Genomic DNA, 20,000 nt, shown 5'->3' on the forward strand with positions numbered 1-20,000 from the left:
CTTCTCCTTAAAGAAGTGTGTGCTTGTTTGTCTTTGTGTCACTGAGGTGTTCTGCATGTGTTCTGTGTGTGTTTGTGTGTGTTCCGTGTGTGTGTGTGTGTGTTCTGTGTGTGTGTGTGTGTGTGTGTGTGTGTGTTGTGTGTGTGTGTGTTTGTGTGTGTTCTGTGTGTGTATGTGTAGGTGTGTGTTTTAGGGCGTGTCCCTACGTTTGAACTGCCCGTCTGCGTGAGAGAGAGGCGGAGCTCCAGTCATCTCTATATTGTAGATCTCATCCAGAAACAACAGTTTACAGTCACCAATCACATCACCAGGACCTCTGCAAAACAACCAATGAGAGACAGGATTGTTTCTGTGTGGCGTCAAATTTCAGCACAACCCGAGTACCACTTTCACAATGTTATATATATCTATGTCTATGTTTTAGTGAACAGTGTGTCTGACCTTTTGTTTTGATTTAGGATTACCTTTCTTTCTTGTTTTAGTGAACAGTGTGTCTGACCTGTTTTGATTTAGGATTACCTTTCTTTCTTGTTTTAGTGAACAGTGTGTCTGACCTGTTTTGATTTAGGATTACCTCTTCCTTTCTTACTTTCTTTCTTGCTTTGGGAAATTTAGTGCAATGTTCAGCTCATAACGGCTTTCTGACGTGTACAATAACAAATTCTCCATCTGGAGAGGTCAACATTACACAATGCAAAGTACCAGCACTTTAATTATCAATCAGATATTTTGAACACCAGCTAATTACAAGGTAAGATCTTCCAGAACCAAATGCTTTAATCAACCAAATGGTTCTCATCTATTTTGTGTCCAGCGGCTTCCCAAAAATATAGCTGGGAGGTCGCGACCCCTCCCAGTGGACTCCCTTCAAATTGTACTACAGCAGTGTCTGTTTTCCATGCAGGGATGTGGACTACCGGGAGAACACATGGCTCAGGAGTTCATTACACAAATACTACCTCTCCTGCCATTGCTAGCAAGTCTGTAACTTTGTAACAAGTTTGTGATTGTCATCTACACCACGCCATTCTTCAAAATGTAATCACACGTGCTCAATATTTAACACACAAAAGAACACAACATTGCTCACCCTAACTAAGCAAAACAACAGTGATATTAGTTTAGTAGACAACATTGTTGATGTTAGTTTTGTTGATTACATTAGTCATATTAGTTAGCTTGAAACCTAGATACCAGAGAGCATTAGATAACTTACTAAGTAGCTTGCTAGTTCACTCATTGTGAATTGTGTACTTAGGTGGTAATACCAGTGAACTAAACTAGCGAAACCTAATTTGCTATAGTTAACCATTTGCTAAGGTTAATTTAGTTAACAACTTGGTGATTGTATAATCTAGTGGTGAATTGGACTAGCTATTTGTTTGACCTAGCTATCGTTTGCTAACTTTGCTACCGCCTGTCCAACATTACAGGATAATCTGGCTGATTTTGAGTGATCTTAATCTTCCCAGATTATCCTGTGCTAAGGGATGTCTGTAATCCAGTCTTTAATCCTCTGACCTATTCCCAATTCAGCTAGGGCTTCCTGATAGATGACTGTTAAATGTGTTCAATATTTATCACTCAGTAATTTGTAGTAGTGTGGATGCCGAATCTCTGGTTTGAAATGCAATGAAGTCATGCCTGAAAGACCTTCGACCAATGAAAGCTGAGCTGAATGAAGCTTCACCTTTAGCACGTCCAATAAATCGAGAACAACGTGGTCTACAGAGAAGGATGATGAACTGTTTGCCAGCACACGTGATACATGAATGTGTGTAAAACGTGAGTTGGAAAACATCTCCATCAGAAGCAACGAAGAAAGAAGAAACTGTGTCAGTCATTAGTTATGAATGGAGTATACTGGAGTCTGTATAAAATCACATTAGTTTGTAAGAAAACCCGATGCGGGTTGAACCCTGGGGCTGAGGTTGAGAGAGGTGGCCCGTTTACCCAAGCAAGATCTTCACCCGGACCTCCTTGTTGGTTCTGGAGATGTGCTTGAGGGATGTGATCTCAGCGTCATACCAGAAGCCCCTCTCCTCCGGCAGCTCCAGGTTGTAGTTGACCATCACTACCTGGCCCACCTCCAGCTCCTCGAAGCGCAGCAGTGTCCGGGCCCGCGGCCGCACGTCCTCACCGTTCATCTCCACCACGCCGTTCTCCGGGTAGCTGCAAACACATGACGCACAGAGAGAGACGTCATCCAGCAACGCCCACAGTTCACTGCCAATCCTACTCTCCCTGTGATAGCGTACTTGTTGATATTGCAATACTCCATTCAGTATACTCCAATATACTCCATTCAGTGTACTCCAGTATATGTCATTCAGTGTACTCCAGTATACTCCATTCAGTACACTCCAGTATATGTCATTCAGTGTACTCCAGTATACTCCATTCAGTGTACTCCAGTATACTCCATTCAGTGTACTCCAGTATATGTCATTCAGTGTACTCCAGTATACTCCATTCAGTATACTCCAATATACTCCATTCAGTATACTCCAGTATACTCCATTCAGTACATTCCAGTATACTCCATTCAGTGTACTCCAGTATACTCCATTCAGTGTACTCCAGAGGTGGTATTTAAAAGCACCATCTCTGAGGCGAACATATCTTAATGGGCAGGTCTATAGAGATGTTGGTTATGATAAGCCCACCTTACTCTTGAGTTCTGCCATTTTATCCTGGAGCAAAGTGTTCACACCCTGAACGCTAACATTTGACCATGAAGCAAAACACTTAACCCTGATCCCTCGGGCATTTTATACCAGAACAAAGCACTCATCCCCAGATCGCTGTGGTCATGCTGCAGCACAGCAGGGTCTGTTTTGGCAAAGTAAACGATGTAAATCCTGAACCAAAAGAGACAACTAGCAATAGTAACTACAACAAATCAAATCAAAGTAAGTGTGTCCTGTTGAGACACCTTTCTGTCATTTAGACCAAACCAAATCAAAAACTGCAGTGGTTTGTTCCACCTCCAGCTTCCCAAACCTACATACCACAAAGACGAGAACGGACCCATCGCAATATGAATATGCTGACCACTGTGACGGAAAAATAAGTCTTTCTTCTTGTTTTTTTTTTTTTTTTTGGTCATATTTTCAAGGACGTTCCAATCAAATCAATTAGCATGAAATAATTAATGCCTAACCCTACAAGGATAAAATCATCTTTTTATAATTTATCTTGTGAAACAGTGACTGCAAGTGAAAAAAAACTATTTACTGATAGAAAAACATATCCAAGACACAGTTAACAGGTATAAGATGTGATTCTGGGTAAACCTTTTCTTTCATTCTTCAGAACAATCAGACAACTCCATAGCTCATATTCATGTCTAACACACACACACACACACACACACACACACACATGTGTGAAAATCTTTAAAACATTGACAGAACTGATGCCACTGAACGCAGGTCCCTCTCAACACAGCTGCCATTAAACCCAGGTGTTTTTGAAAGAGATGGCTAGAAAACAGCAAGCATAAGAAATACAAAAGCAATATAGCAGCAGGAATGTGAGGATGTGTGAGAGAAAAATACAATGTGAGGATGTGTTTGTGTGAGAAAAACAGATTGTGAGTATGTGTGTGAGAGTGAGAGAGAGAAAGTAACTACTAGAATGTGGTGAACACCGTGTTCTGGCGACTCAAGGTTTGCTGGCAGAGATTTCTTCACATACAGTACCACACCGGTTTATGGGGGCCTGTGATTGCTCAGTACTGCCAATTCTTCCAGAATGGCCCAAATTCTGCTATTCAGTGTCAAGATTAATGTGCAAGTCACAAACCATGAACACATAAACACAGCATTAAACACAGGTTAACAGCATACATCTAAACGCATAATTAAATATGGACACTCATATTTGTTTACTCTCTCCATCTCTGCCTTTGTTTCAGCTCTAAAGGCTAACGGGGGGAGTATGTAATGACCAGTGCCTGGGGTTTGGGTTACAAACCACAAGCGGCTCATTTTGTTTGCTAACAACTGGACAACAGAGCAAGGCCTTAAGACTGATTCCAACCACAGTTGGGCCTCAAGACTCCATCCAAACTGAACCCTGCTGGACTGAACCGTGCTGGCTAAAGCACCATCCATGGGTGTCCGTTTCAGTCAGATAATCCCTAACACTAAGCCAAGATCAGTAATGTAAAACATGCAGTGCATGATGGTAATTTTTTAATGTTGTAAATAAGATAATGACCAAGATGACAATGTGTAGATTATAATGTACATAACTATGCTGTACCTTTTTCTATGTTGTAATGTAAGTGTGGGAAAATTCCATTATATAATATTCTCTGTGGTTAGGTTTCTAAATGTTTAGAGAAGTTGTTGTTAAATGTTTAGGTAAGGTAATGTTTAAATGTTTTGGCAAGGTAAAGGCCCCTGACGAGAAAGGAAGCTGCCTCCTTGTTGAAGAACCACTGGAATCTTCAACAATAAAACTGAAGGCGCCTTGATATTTTCTTAGAAATTCTCTCCCCATTTTCCATCACAGGTGGTTTGCATTTCTGACAAGCTGTTTTCCCTCACAAATTATATCACACACACACATGCTCACAAACAGAAATGTCTATAGTTCAATTGTGACCACAACACACACAAGGGAGGAAAAACTGTCTCCCACACACTCCAGCAGACCACAGCGCCCAGCTCTCAAGCAAGCTTACACACAGCCACAAACACACACACATGCATTTACACACACAATTTACAACAGCAGAATATATCTCAGGGAGAAGCACCGTAATGCTTTTAGCTGGTGTGGGAACATTGTTTATATTCATATTTTTTATTATACATACACATATATTTGGAATTGTATTCAAAACTGTGGTGGTTAATTCCAGACATACATTTATTTTTGCGTTTTTGTAGTGTGTCTAATATTCGTGTAGTTGGTGAATATGTTTTGGTGTGCATACGTTACAGCGTAAAAATAAAAAGAATCGCTCAGCGCTCCCGAGAAGTCGGTGGTATCCATGGCAACGGCCGGCTCTGAATGAATTTGCCATGGAAGGGAAACGAGAGACGGGAAAAAAAAGAACGAGAGAGGAAAAGAAAAAAGAGGAGTGTGGATCGTTCGGCTCCTACGGCTGTAGGCAGAAACCCGAGAAGGAGGGAGAGTGTGGATTTTAATAAGCACATTCTAACCTGACAGACAGATGCACACACACCAACCATGCCATATACCACACACACACACACACACACACACACACACACACACACACACACACACACACCAACCATGCCATATACCACACACACACACACACACACACACACACACACACACACACACCAACCATGCCATATACACACACACACACACACACACACACACACACACACACACACACACACACACACACACACCAACCATGCCATATACCACACACACACACACACACACACACACACACACACACACACACACACACACACACACAACCATGCCATATACCACACACACACACACACACACACACACACACACACACACACACACACACCAACCATGCCATATACCACACACACACACACACACACACACACACACCAACCATGCCATATACCACACACACACACACACACACACACCAACCATGCCATATACCACACACACACACACACACACACACACACACACACCAACCATGCCATATACCACACACACACACACACACACACACACACACACCAACCATGCCATATACCACACACACACACACACACACACACACACACACACACACACACACACACACACACACACCAACCATGCCATATACCACACACACACACACACACACACACACACACACCAACCATGCCATATACCACACACACACACACACACACACACACACACACACACACCAACCATGCCATATACCACACACACACACACACACACACACACACACACACACACACACCAACCATGCCATATACCACACACACACACACACACACACACACACACACACACACACACACACACACACCAACCATGCCATATACCACACACACACACACACACACACACACACACACACACACACACACACACCAACCATGCCATATACCACACACACACACACACACACACACCAACCATGCCATATACCACACACACACACACACACACACACACACACACCAACCATGCCATATACCACACACACACACACACACACACACACACACACACACACACACACACACCAACCATGCCATATACCACACACACACACACACACACACACACACCAACCATGCCATATACCACACACACACACACACACACACACACACACCAACCATGCCATATACCACACACACACACACACACACCAACCATGCCATATACCACACACACACACACACACACACACACACACACCAACCATGCCATATACCACACACACACACACACACACACACACACACACACAGACACCAACCATGCCATATACCACACACACACACACACACACACACACACACACACACACACACACACACACACACACACACACACACACACACACACACAGACACCAACCATGCCATATACCACACACACACACACACACACACACCACACACACACACACACCAACCCATGCCATCTAACCCACACACACACACACACACACACACACACACCAACCATGCCATATACCACACACACACACCAGCACCATGCCATATACCACACACACACACACACCAACCATGCCATATACCACACACACACACACACCACACACACACACACACACACACACACACACACACACCAACCATGCCATATACCACACACACACACAGCAACATCAACACACACACACACACACCAACCATGCCATATACCACACACACACACACACACACACACACACACACACACACACACACACACACACACACACACCAACCATGCCATATACCACACACACACACACACACACACACACACACCAACCATGCCATATACCACACACACACACACACACACACACACACACACACACACACACACCAACCATGCCATATACCACACACACACACACACACACACACACACACACACACCAACCATGCCATATACCACACACACACACACACACACACACACACACACACACACACACACACACACACCAACCATGCCATATACCACACACACACACACACACACACACACACACACACACACACACACACACACACACACACACACACACAACCATGCCATATACCACACACACACACACACACACACACACACACACACACACACACACACACACACACACCAACCATGCCATATACCACACACACACACACACACACACACACACACACCAACCATGCCATATACACACACACACACACACACACACACACACACACACACACACACACACACACACACCAACCATGCCATATACCACACACACACACCTACAGACGAGACAGCACACACAAGCGCGGGACAGACAACACCCATTTATGCACCCATCACTCCTCATCTCTTCAAAGGCCTCAGGCAGGACGGCAAAGAGGTCTAGAAGTTCAAGTTTAAAAAATAAAAGTCCTCCAATTAATGTTGCATCACCCAGGTGATATTAGTAATTAATTTCACTTTTTTCACTAAATCCCAGTAGACACAACACACTTTTACTTTTGCTCTACTGTACACGGGTTAAAGAAGACCAAGAGAATGCCAATACTATGACTCTGAAGTCAGAGAGACACAGGGAAAGGCAGTGAGACAGGTAGTCAGACTGACAGAAATGCAGTGAGAGACAAGAATTTGTTCATATATCAAAATTTGTCATCAAGTAACTTCTGGATTTTTTCCTTCTGTTTTGAAAAAGTGTTGAAATGAAATGAACAAGAACATTGTGGGTCGTAACTATCAGCTGAAACTCGGAGAGACCATTATGTTGCTATTAGGGTCAGGTGTTATAACCCTATGGGTTTGGGTTTATAACCTTAAGGGTTAGGGTTAGTCTTTATAACCTTATCGGTTTGGGTTTATTACCCTAAGTTACACGCCCACAACCTGCTTGACATCGCATTTTTATTCACATTAATAGTTTACGATGAGTCAAACGGCATCCTCACAAACACATGGAGTCTGTGAGACATTTATTTAGGCCTGGTTATGGACTGAGAGAAGTTTGTCGACATTTCTTCAAGCCTGGATATGGTTTGAGCGGTTAAGATAAGTTTGTGGACATTTCTTCAGGCCTGGATATGGTTTGAACGGTTGAGAGAAGTTTGTGGATATTTTTTTTATGAATTCTGTTTGGGTTGCTGTTGACTTCCAGTATCATGTTAGTGATGCTAGCGGTTAGTACCATCATGTAAATTAAAATGTTCACTAAAGTGCTCTTTTAGCTAAATCCTGCAGCTGTTGACTGAAATATTTTCCCTCAAAGTATCCAAAACCGACGCTACAGGCAACAGAAGCTTTACTGCATGTCACACGGTCATCACTACGTAACATTACACTTGCTCTGACTGCAGCAGACTTCTACTGTTAGCTTGTAAACCGTAGCAGTGTAAAGTATGGCTGTTTTTCACCAAGACAAACTCCCACGCCAGCACCTAATGATTAAGGGAGAAGGTCAAATTAACCCATTTATATTCCACAAAACAGGTCTGCCATGTTTAAACCAGGTTTAATACATAATATCTGAAACATCCAGGCCACTAGGTGTCACTATAACGGTTGTTTCTTAATGTGAATAAGAATCTTCAGAAAAAACAGCTCTTTACTTATGTGAAAACCATTGCGTTTAAACTGAGAACACATCACATTTAATGAAGCTTTTGGCAACACACAGTAAACACTTGAAACACTTGGCCCAGAAGATGGGGACAGCTGTATACTGTATTTATAGTATTAACTGTGAAGTTTCAAGTTTACTAGTTCAGGAATTGCTTAAGCACCGGAACTGTTTTAAAAGTATTGTTTAGGCACTGAGATTGGAAAGACCCCAAGAGATATATAGTCCAGTTTCTAACCCTAACCGTACTAATCTGTGGTCACGTCAACCTAACCCTGAATGGTCAAATTAAGCATGCATGAATACTGCTGGACGCTGTCTGCACTCTCACTCTACAAGTTATAGCAGCACATACAGATGTACAGTATATAACTGTAAATCATTACTGCAATTTTGACATTACAATATTGTCGAAGAAAGAAAATTACAAATGGTATTTTGCATGCTGTGAGTGTCACGGTGACAGCTCCGGACCCTTCCCTGTGGGCGTGTCATGACGTCGTCTGCGTGCTGTTATGTCCATGTTTGTACTTCCGTGGGTGTGGGTTGTTTGTGAGCGTGTTCGTTTGTTACACCTGTGCCTTGTCTCGAGGTCACGTGGGTCTGTGTAACTCACTTATTTAATGTGCGTTCGCGCAGTGTCGTGTGCTCGTCTTTGTCTAAGTTTCATGCCAGTGTGAGTGTCACTTTGTTGTGCTTGCGCCACCGCAGTGAAGCTACGTGTTCATTGTCAAAGTAAAGTTCGTGTTTGCACCTTCTGCTACGTGTCGTGTCCGTTCCTCCGCACGTCACAGAAAGACGAGCCAAAGAGAAAGAGGTATGCCTGGATACGCCACCCGGGCGCCTAAAGGGAAGAGAAAGAGCCGTCGCCACCACGGCTCTTCCCCGGTCCGTCACCACGAAGCCCCTGTCTCCGAGCAGGAGATGATGAGGAACCCGTTGTGCGCGTACATGCTCTGCGCGGCTCGGGAAGCGGAGGATGCGGAGATGGCAGAACACCTACGCCAATCCGCGGTCCGCATGTGGAGGGACCAGGACCTCGCCGCTTCCCTAGAGCCCCCGCACCGGGCGGTAAGAGGCGGCAGGACCGAAACCCCGCACGCGTATTCTCCCATGCCAGTGCCCGAGAGCGCAGAGCAAGGAGAGGATAGCGCGCTACTCCCGGTCTTCCCCGAGGAAGAGGAGACCGAGGAGCCGTTTTGGGTGGGCATGGGCGCCTTTTCCCTCACCCCTCCCGAGGAAGAGGAGGAAGAGTCCTATCCCCCCTCAATGTGCTCGAAGAGCACGGTGGATTACGGGGGTGAGGAAGGCAGTCTCCCACCGTCGGAGGGCGAGACGGAGGGGACGGACTCCGAGGAGGAGTATTCCCCGTCAATGTGCTCACGGAGCACGGTCTGCTACGGAGAGGAAGACTTCAGTGCTCCGCCATCGGAGTGCGAGGCGACAGGCGTGGACTCCGAGGAGGAGTATTCCCCGTCCGTATGCTCGGAGAGCACCGTTCGTTACGGGGGGGATGACGTCAGTCCCCTCCCATCCGACTACGGTGAGGAGAGCGAGGGGAAGAGCCCTCCGTCTGTATGTTCGCTCCCGACGGTATACAAAGGGGGAGGGAGCGGACCGGACAGTTCGTTCGCATCGGTGAGTGGGGATTCCTGCGAGGAGGAGCCCATGGACCACTCCCGATGCGAGACCCCCGCACGGTCCATGGACTGGAGCGTGGCCGAGGAGGAGGAGCCGGAGATGGACACCACCCCCGATACCGGTCCAAGAGGGGGCTGGCCTGGCAAGGGAGGGGCTTCCTACGGGAGATTCCCGGAGAGGGAGCGCCGGCAGGCCTATCGCGCAGCAAGCCCCTACGGTTCTCCCGGAGGAGGTAGTCACGGACCCGGGAGGAAGGTCGCTGTGAGACCCGCCGGTCGCGCTGCCTCCAAGCGGGCTAAAAGTCGCGCTGCACCTCGCGCGTCCGCCAGGTGTGCTGCCCCCAGGCGGTCGACCAGTCGCGCTGCACCCCGCGCGTCCGACCGAAGCACGGCACCCAAGCGGTCGGACAGTCACGCCGCCCCTCGAGCGCTCGCCCCCAGGCGGTCGACCAGTCGCGCTGCACCCCGCGCGTCCGACCGAAGCACGGCACCCAAGCGGTCGGACAGTCACGCCGCCCCTCGAGCGCCCGCCAGAGGGACTGGTCCCAAGCGGTCGACCAGTCGCGCTCCACCCAGCGCGTCCGCCGGCCGTGCGGCACCTGGTGGTGAGCGGGCGCAACAGGCGGGAGGAGCACCGCCTGCTGCAGCGTCTCCAGCCCTCGGAGCCTTCGCGCCGCTACTGGCGTTGCCTCAGGCGGGAAGCTTGGCTTCGGGGCTGAATGTGTGTGTTCCGGTGTTTCTGTCTGTCCCCTTGTGTCTCCCTAACCCACTGTTCCCTTTTGTGCCATTTGTGTTTCATGTTCCAGTGTGTGTGTTTGTCAGCGTGCCATTGTTTAACGTTTTCTCCCCTGTCTTCCCAGGGAGGGTGTGCTAGAGCTGTTCGCGGCGGTTCCCGCCGTCGGGGGTGACTGCTCTCGGAGGCTCACGATCCCGGCGGCTCCGGACCTGCCCCGTCGGTGTTGGTTCGGGGCTTCCCAGCTACGCGGGACGCTCCGGGAGTAGCGAGCCCCTGGCGGAGGGTTCTGTCACGGTGACAGCTCCGGACCCTTCCCTGTGGGCGTGTCATGACGTCGTCTGCGTGCTGTTATGTCCATGTTTGTACTTCCGTGGGTGTGGGTTGTTTGTGAGCGTGTTCGTTTGTTACACCTGTGCCTTGTCTCGAGGTCACGTGGGTCTGTGTAACTCACTTATTTAATGTGCGTTCGCGCAGTGTCGTGTGCTCGTCTTTGTCTAAGTTTCATGCCAGTGTGAGTGTCACTTTGTTGTGCTTGCGCCACCGCAGTGAAGCTACGTGTTCATTGTCAAAGTAAAGTTCGTGTTTGCACCTTCTGCTACGTGTCGTGTCCGTTCCTCCGCACGTCACAGTGAGCATGCTGACCAATCCCAGACATCCCAGTCCTCACTGAAGTTCTATTGAATACTGCAAGGCAATATACATAATCTCACAAAGATAATTTTGCCCATATCATAAAGCACTAATAGCAGACAACACGGCAACGCTGGGGACATCATCCCAAACCTGATCAAGCACTCCAAGTCCATCTGCTTCTCCGGTAAACCACTGGACTGACATAAGCCACCTGTCACTTACTGACAAGTGTGCTATACGAGTTATAGTGTGTTATGTGGGATGTGCAGTCAACATGTTAATATAGAGGTCATTACACTGGAGGCTGATAGTGTTATAGCAATATAAATATAAATATAAGTGTCACCGATGGCCCTTTGTCTGTTTCTATCAAGTACAAAACATCTGTTTCATACGCCTGTAGTACAACACCTCACACTATTTGATAGGCCAAAAGTATGACTGCATGTACGTGTATGTCTGATAGGTGAGTTGTACAACACCTCTGACCTACATGGTGGACCTTTTCCACGAGGAAGTGGAAGGGTTGCGGTCTGTCAGTCTAATCTGGAACCGCTCGTTGCGTTTCCCACCAAAATGAGCAGCTTCTAGAACCCTAAAAGTTCTCGGCTGGAACAAAAGAATCGTAGGTTCTTCAGCACTGACTGAGTTGACAAGTGGGGGAGTCTCTTATGAGGAAAGAGTAATGACATAGCGGATGACATAGCAGATGATATAGCAGATGACATAGTGTGTGCATTAGATGACTGGGCCACTGAATTCAGCTACAGCAATACTTGAAACTGACCTGCATCTCCATCCAGATCAGCCATTATTGTTAGGATGATTACATTTAACTTAGCCTTAGCGTAATGCATAATCTACATGTAACACCTACGCTCAAATGCTCACAGAGGGTCATTGCGCTCCGCCATCTTGTTACTACCGTTTACTGCTGGTGTGCAGTAACAGGACCGGTTCCAGTTCCTCATTGGTGGAAAAGAGCCAGTATGATAGGCCAGTAGTACAACACCATCTCTCAATGTCTAACAGGACATTAGTACAACACCCATCTACGCTTAACTTTACCAATACCAGCTTCTATGTCCGTTGATGCTTACTTATGTCACACATAAAACATACTGTTATCATAACTGTAACAAAACCTCTGAGATTTCTGCAATACCACCACTCTGAATTACATGAGGAGCAGTGGAACGGCAAAACTGTAAAATTGCCATAAAATTGTCTGTTAGAACTAAACTTTCAGGATTTCTTAACCTGAGATAATGAAGCACCATAGTCAATTGTTGTGGACAAGATCATCTGCTAGATGTGCTAAAAGTAATATTATTATAAGACTGTCTTTATTTTCAGAGCCCTGTAACCATTGGCACAGCACTGTCTATATTAGCATACAATTGACTATATTAGCATAGCACTGTCTCTATTTGCATAGCACTGTGTATATTAGCAGTCAACTGTCTCCATCTTAACATCGAGCTGTCTCCATTAGCACATCTCTATTATAATAGCAGAAACAATTTGAGTTGATATAGTATGATGGAAACATCTCTCAGGAAAAGGTGTTGGGGAGAAGTCACCATCACCACCATCACAGAAAATCCTCTCAGTCAAGAGCTGGTTTCACTTTTTGTATTATTTGGAAGGTTCATCTCCAACAAAATTTGGTCACCCAGAAGTTAAACATCTTAAATTGAGAGAACAGGTCTGAAGAAAGCTGGAGAGCATCCCCCCCCCCTGCTGGAAGAAGGTTTTGCTTTTTCAGAGACAGATGGAGAGAAGTGAGAGAGTGAGAAAAAGAGACAGAAATGCATAGACAGATAGGAGAAAGAGAGTCAAAGACATTCACTTCCCTCAGATATCCACCTTAACCTGTTCTGGCCACATCTGAATGCAACCCCCCGGCCTATCCCAAACGCCTGTTTTCTAAGTATGCACTGCTGTCTCACTGATGCAGTACATTTACCTCACAGATACCACACACCACAGATATAATGGCTTATACACCCATAAATCTCAACTTTAAGATCCCAAACAAATGATTAAAAAAATAAATAAAAAATTTCCTGAGGCTTGATCAAACATTCCAGAAATCCAGATGAACAGATGTATGGAGCTCAAACTACTGAGCAAATGCAGATGGCTGCCAAGCCACACCGCCGTTTGCTTTTGGTCTGGCGTGGGGCAACGGCCCTCCGAACGGCACTTACTCCTCGTATTTGATGTGGTACGTGACATCATCTTTGCTGTGTGCCGCGGTGACTGTCCGAGACGTGGAAGGCTCCTCTCCATCCGAGTGCAACCCCACGCTGCCCGTACCGTTGGGCTCCGCATCCGGTGCCTTCCCGTTAGTCCGTTTGCTAGGCCTGGCCCTGGCAGCAGGTGGCGACGTTTCCATCTTGCCGCCGTGTCCTTTGGTGAGGGGCGTGACCTTCTCGATGGTGCCCTCGAACCAAGCGCCAATGCTGATGTCCCTACAGTCCACCAGCTCATTGATCTGGGGCAGGAGAAGATGGTGGTTAGGACTTTGTTGCCTTTTACTGCCTCTACACAATAACTCATTACTCTGTTCACCCAGCAGAGCTTTTCACTAACGAGGGTCATTCTCAAATTATTGCAGAAAGCAGTGAAAGTCATGTCCCTTTGCGAAGAGCTCCTGTAACCGTAGCGACAGAAACATCTAATGTAAACATCTAACGTAAAAAAATTATGTACGTAAAGGCAGACAGCCAAAGAGCCAGCCAGCCAGACAGGCAGAGAGATTCTTACATCATCTTTGGACCAAAGGAGTTATGGATATGAACAACAAACTTACATTCACTCTGTGTAACACACACGGAGGACACACATTCCCACATGTACACACACTCACAAAGACAAACGGGGAAGAGAGGGAGAAAGAGAGGGAATGAAAAAGACACACTAAGAAACAGAGGGAGATACAGAAAAGGTAAGTGAAATGAGAAAGAAAGAGGACGAGAAAGGAAGACAAAAAGTGGGAGAAAGACAGAAAAAGAGGGAGACAGGGAGAGAGGGATGGGGACACAGTGTTTATGAGTGTTGTTGTAATGTATATAATAACACACACACACGCGCACACACTCACATTCCGAAACTCTGACATCACTCAGAAGGGCTATAAGGCAACGCAAAGCCAAGTGTGTGTGTGTTCCTACATTTGAACTGTTGCACTGTTCATTTCATTTTCATTTTCGGCATTTAGCAGACACTCTTATCCAAAGCGACTTACAAAGTGCTTTGCTTCTGATCACAGAATACATCCTAGGTAATAGTACGGATAGGCCAGAATTCAAGACTGTTTGGTGTGTTTAGCATTTAATCAGTGTGACTATGCCGTGTGTCTACGTTTGAACAGTTTCACTGTGCACATGTGTCACTATGTGGTATAAGTTCAAATAGATTCACATGTGACCAGTTTCAATATGGGGTTTAACTTTCATTGTGTGGTGTGTTCTATATAAATGACAATACCGAATATTGCAATAATTTAAATCATATTAAGTAAATTATTGTTTGGTTGCTGTCTGTTTCATACCATTAGATTAGATTAGATTAGATTAATATTAGATTAGATTAAGACTACCATAGCATATTTCAATAACCTTGCTTTTATTTAAACTTTCTCTTCGAACATGAAGATAGTTTAAATGATCCATTGAACATAACCAATATAAATACAAATACACTTTTTATCACACCACTCAAAATGACCAGATATTAATCCTTGCAAAGAATTGAGTACATATATATATATATATATATATATATATATATATATATATATATATATATATATATATATATATATGTATTATTGAGTATATACAAATGAAACAAAGAGACTATAAAACATGCGACTTGCTCTCTGAAACATGTGACCTACTCTATGAAACATGTGACCCGCTCTCTGAAACATGTGACCTGCTGTCTGCTCAGAGAGTAATAAATGCTTGTCCACAAGAAGGGTGTCAATGAGTCAATTTTTTGTTTTGAAACCAAACAAACCTGTTTAGAAAAGTGTTAACATGAAATCATATAAAAATAAAATCTTAACAGTACTCCCTGATGTCCAATGAATTTATATTGCTGTAGTCCTGACTACAAATGTTAAATGGACAATAATTCCTAAAAGTATGCTGATGTCCAAACTACTGTGAAGCATTACATAAATCAAAAGTATTTTTTATTTAAAATATCTTTGTTTATTTTCCCCAAGAAGATTCTTATAGTTCTGCACGGCTCTCCCACTGACAAACAGCAGTTCACTTACGTAGCGGAATCAAAAGAAAGGGTCACATGACTGAATGACGGACAGATGGAAGGTTCCGGATTGCTTACGTGGAGTTTGCGACTCAATAACCTACTTTATCACTATAACTCTGGAGACAATACCCACGTGATCAGTGCCACTGTGTGTGTTGAGGTTTGAACGGCGTCATGGTGTGTGATTGGACTTTGAACGGTGTCACGATGTGGTGTGTGTCTGGGTGTTGAACAGTGTCACGATGTGGAGTATGTCTGGGTGTTGAACAGTGTCACGATGTGGTGTGTGTCTGGGTGTTGAACAGTGTCACGATGTGGTGTGTGTCTGGGTGTTGAACAGTGTCACGATGTGGTGTGTGGTGCCTGGAATCTGAACACTGCGGTTGTATGTGGTATGCGTGTAGGGGCTGAACTGTGTTTCTATGTGAAGCCTGGTCCTGGGGGGCAGATCAGATACCCACTCATAGAGGGCAGATCAGATACCCACTCATAGAGAGCAGATCAGGTACCCAGTCCTGGGGGGCAGATCAGGTACCCAGTCCTAGAGGGCAGTTCTGCAGCTCTCTATGTGGACTGACTAGTTAGAGTCACTCCACAAGAAAGCAGTCATGTGACCAATGCATGGAAATAATTTCCTTTTAACATTAAATACTTTTTTTCATATTTACTTAATGTTAAAGGTATTTTTTACATATTTATTATAACACCAATAATTGGGTATAAAACATTCATGACACCTGCTGACATAAAACATATAAACATGAAATACCTCAACATCTCTCACTTGTTATCAACAAAATAAAATTCAAGTGATTTTTAGTCAAAGGAGGTTATTTAAGAGGGAATTGGTCCTTTCTCCAGTTTCGGTGTTGCATCAAAAGTGTCTCAGATCCTAACCTCCCGTGGCTCGCAGTTGTCTCACCTTGTACGTGCCGATGCCTGGGTCTCTGAGAGTGGTTGAAGATGACGTCGAGGGCTGACTGTCCGACGCTACACTGCATGGTTTGGAACCATTTCCGTGGTTACTGATGACTGCTACTGGGGAAGCTGTGGCTGTAGTTGCTGTGGGTGTGGCCAAGCTGAGGTTTGTGCTAGTGACAGGAACTGTGTTACAGACCACGCCCTCAAAACTGTTGGGGGCGGGGCTGTCTGGTGGGTCCGTTTGTGAGCGAATAAGAAGCTGGATGATGTCATTGAGGCCAACGTTGTAATCGAAGAGGGTCTGGCCATCCTCCATCTAAAGACAAAAATAAGTATATAAAACAACAAAACAGATTAACAAAGACACAAACATTCTCACACTTTTTCGTTCTGACATGTTTTCTCACTTTTTCTTACACACACTTCTTCAAACACACTTCTTCCCACTCAGGATTATTGTGCAATACTCCTTGCACTGATGTGATTAAAGTTTAAAGAGTAAAGATGTTTTTACTAATGTAATGGGTCATGTGAACGCTGTGATTCATCAAGATACCCACAGAACTTTCATCTAAGATTTATCAGGATGTCCACAGCCCACATTTGATTAGTTAAAGGTCTAATTTGCATTCTGCAGTATCAGTATTTCCAAGGCCAGTATCGTGATAATGAATCGATATATTGTGCATCCTTAACATGTATGCACAGCAGAGAAGACACAGCTGACCGGTCTGAAACTTCTCAACATTTATCAGCTACCTTTTCTTGTTAACTCAGTTAACAAACTGCTGGTTTCATAATGCTATAATGTGTTTATTTTTGTGTGTGTGTGTGTGAGAGAGAGAGGGCTTGTGCGCATCATGCCTGTGTATGCTCACACAGCCAAGCCCTGCCCGCTGTGTGAGAACACAGAAGTGTTTTCACTGTGTTCTTGAAGCTCGTCTGCCCAAGCAGAGGAGTGAAGCTGCTTTTCGGACAGTTAGCCGTGCAGCTAACCCTGGACTCAGCCATTTACAGCCACGCTCGCTGCAGAACGTGGTAGCGCTCTGAGCCGACGCCATCGCCGCATACACATAGCTGCAATCATATGAAGAAATAACTAAAGAAATAAATATATTTCAGAATCGTGATGGTTCCGTTGGGGGGGGGGCGGGGGGGTGTTGCTATGGTAACCAAAAAGCCCCCATTCCTCTCCCCTTTAGCATGCGCGCACACACACACACACACATACACACACACACACACACACACACACACACACACACACAGTTTGTCTGGTTCTTTGTCACTTTTTTCCAGTGATAGTGCAACATATTACCGCAGACACAGCAAAGGAAAATGGTTTCCTGCTTATGAGAAGACAATTATCATACTACACTGTCACATTTTCCATTCGTGTGTGTATGTGTGTGTTTGAGGAAGATTCCTTGTTTTCTCTCTGTGTGCTGTTTTCTCGGTGCAGAGGGAACACAGTGATGTTTTCGTAGTGGGTGGTGCCGCACAGACGCCATTTCTCCCTTCCACACCACTGAAACCATGACCGACCCCCCCCCCCCCCCCCCCCCCCCCCCCCATTAATATGCGTGTGTGTGTATGTGTGTGTGTGTGAGAGAGAGAGAGAGAGAGAGAGAGAGAGAGAGAGAGAGAGAGAGAGAGAGAGAGAGAGAGAGAGAGAGAGAGAGAGAGAGAGAGAAACAGAGACAGACAGACAGACACAGGACTGGAAATGGAATACGGAAAAGCTTAAACACAAGGTAGACGTAAAGACAACAAGGATGAAGACAGAAGTGAGCGAGGGACAGAAAGAGAGAGAGAGAGAGAGAGAGAGAGGGAGAGAGAGGGAGAGAGAGGATGACTTCTTTAACAGCAGGATGACTCTCCTGATTGTGTGTTTCTACTCTGGCTTTTAGCATCAGCCCTGTGGAGTTGATCCTCTCTCTTCACCCAGATCTGCTATTCTCCATCTCTACAGCTCCACTCCACCTCTCTCTCCACTAGGCTACACCCCTCCCTCCACCAGTACCTGCACCCCCTCCCCTCCAATCTATCTGTACAGCTCTCCTACAACACTGGGATACCAAACACATTTGAATCTACAGAGATCTAAGCAAAAACATTTTACATAACCACTGGACATTATAAGCAAGACTACCAGCTCACTTACACAGCTCAGACTTTGATACACACCTCACACACCACCACACGTGAACACCATCTCGATTAAACTACGCGGACCATCACTCAATGTCACACATGGCCCCCCTCTTAATTAAACTACACAAACCTTCACTCACCTTCACACATGACCCTCATCTTAATGAAACTACTCCGACCTTCACTGACCTTCACACATGCCCCCCATCTTAATTAAACTACCGGGACATTCATTCACCGTCACACGTGACCCACATCTTAATTAAACTATGCAGATCTTCACTCATTGTCACAGGTGATCCACATCTTAATTAAACTACCCAGATCTTCACACGTGACCCCCATCTTAATCAAACTGCCCGGACCTTAACTCACCTTCACATGTGACCCCCATCTTAAATAAACTATGCAGATCTTCACTCATTGTCACAAGTGACCCCCATCGTAATTAAACTACCCAGATCTTCACATGTGACCCCCATCTTAATTAAACTGCCTGGACCTTAAGTCACCTTCACACGTGACCCCCATTTTAATTAAACTGCCCAGTCCTTTAAATACAACTGACAGCTTCTGGCCATGTAGCTCTGACCACAGATACCAATTCTCTTGAACCAAAGCCTCCCCCCTACACTTGTCTCCTTACGTGTTCAAACCAGCCAGAGTGCAACCATTCTCATACTTCCTTATGCTTCACGTGTAACTAGTTGCTTAATTAATCGACTCGGCTCTAAACACGAGCGGGCGCGTCTCTTGAGACTTTAGAGGCTCTCCTGGATGGAAACCAAAATATCAA

At 45.4% G+C, this 20,000-nt stretch overlaps 1 protein-coding gene across 2 annotated transcripts in view; it reads right to left on the reverse strand.

The window, feature by feature from the left end:
• uhrf2 (ubiquitin like with PHD and ring finger domains 2) overlaps positions 1–20,000 on the reverse strand; it is a 60,656-nt gene that overhangs the window by 23,054 nt on the left and 17,602 nt on the right. For both annotated transcript variants that reach the window (XM_076980302.1, XM_076980301.1), the window contains exons 2-5: positions 17,052–17,366; positions 14,056–14,342; positions 1,954–2,172; positions 207–316 (exon numbers count right to left, since the gene is read on the reverse strand). In XM_076980302.1, the coding sequence (XP_076836417.1) occupies positions 207–316; positions 1,954–2,172; positions 14,056–14,342; positions 17,052–17,366 (931 nt within the window). The remainder of the gene's footprint in view (positions 1–206; positions 317–1,953; positions 2,173–14,055; positions 14,343–17,051; positions 17,367–20,000) is intronic.

The sequence above is a fragment of the Brachyhypopomus gauderio genome, chromosome 18, assembly GCF_052324685.1.
Source record: "Brachyhypopomus gauderio isolate BG-103 chromosome 18, BGAUD_0.2, whole genome shotgun sequence".
Lineage (NCBI taxonomy): Eukaryota > Metazoa > Chordata > Actinopteri > Gymnotiformes > Hypopomidae > Brachyhypopomus > Brachyhypopomus gauderio.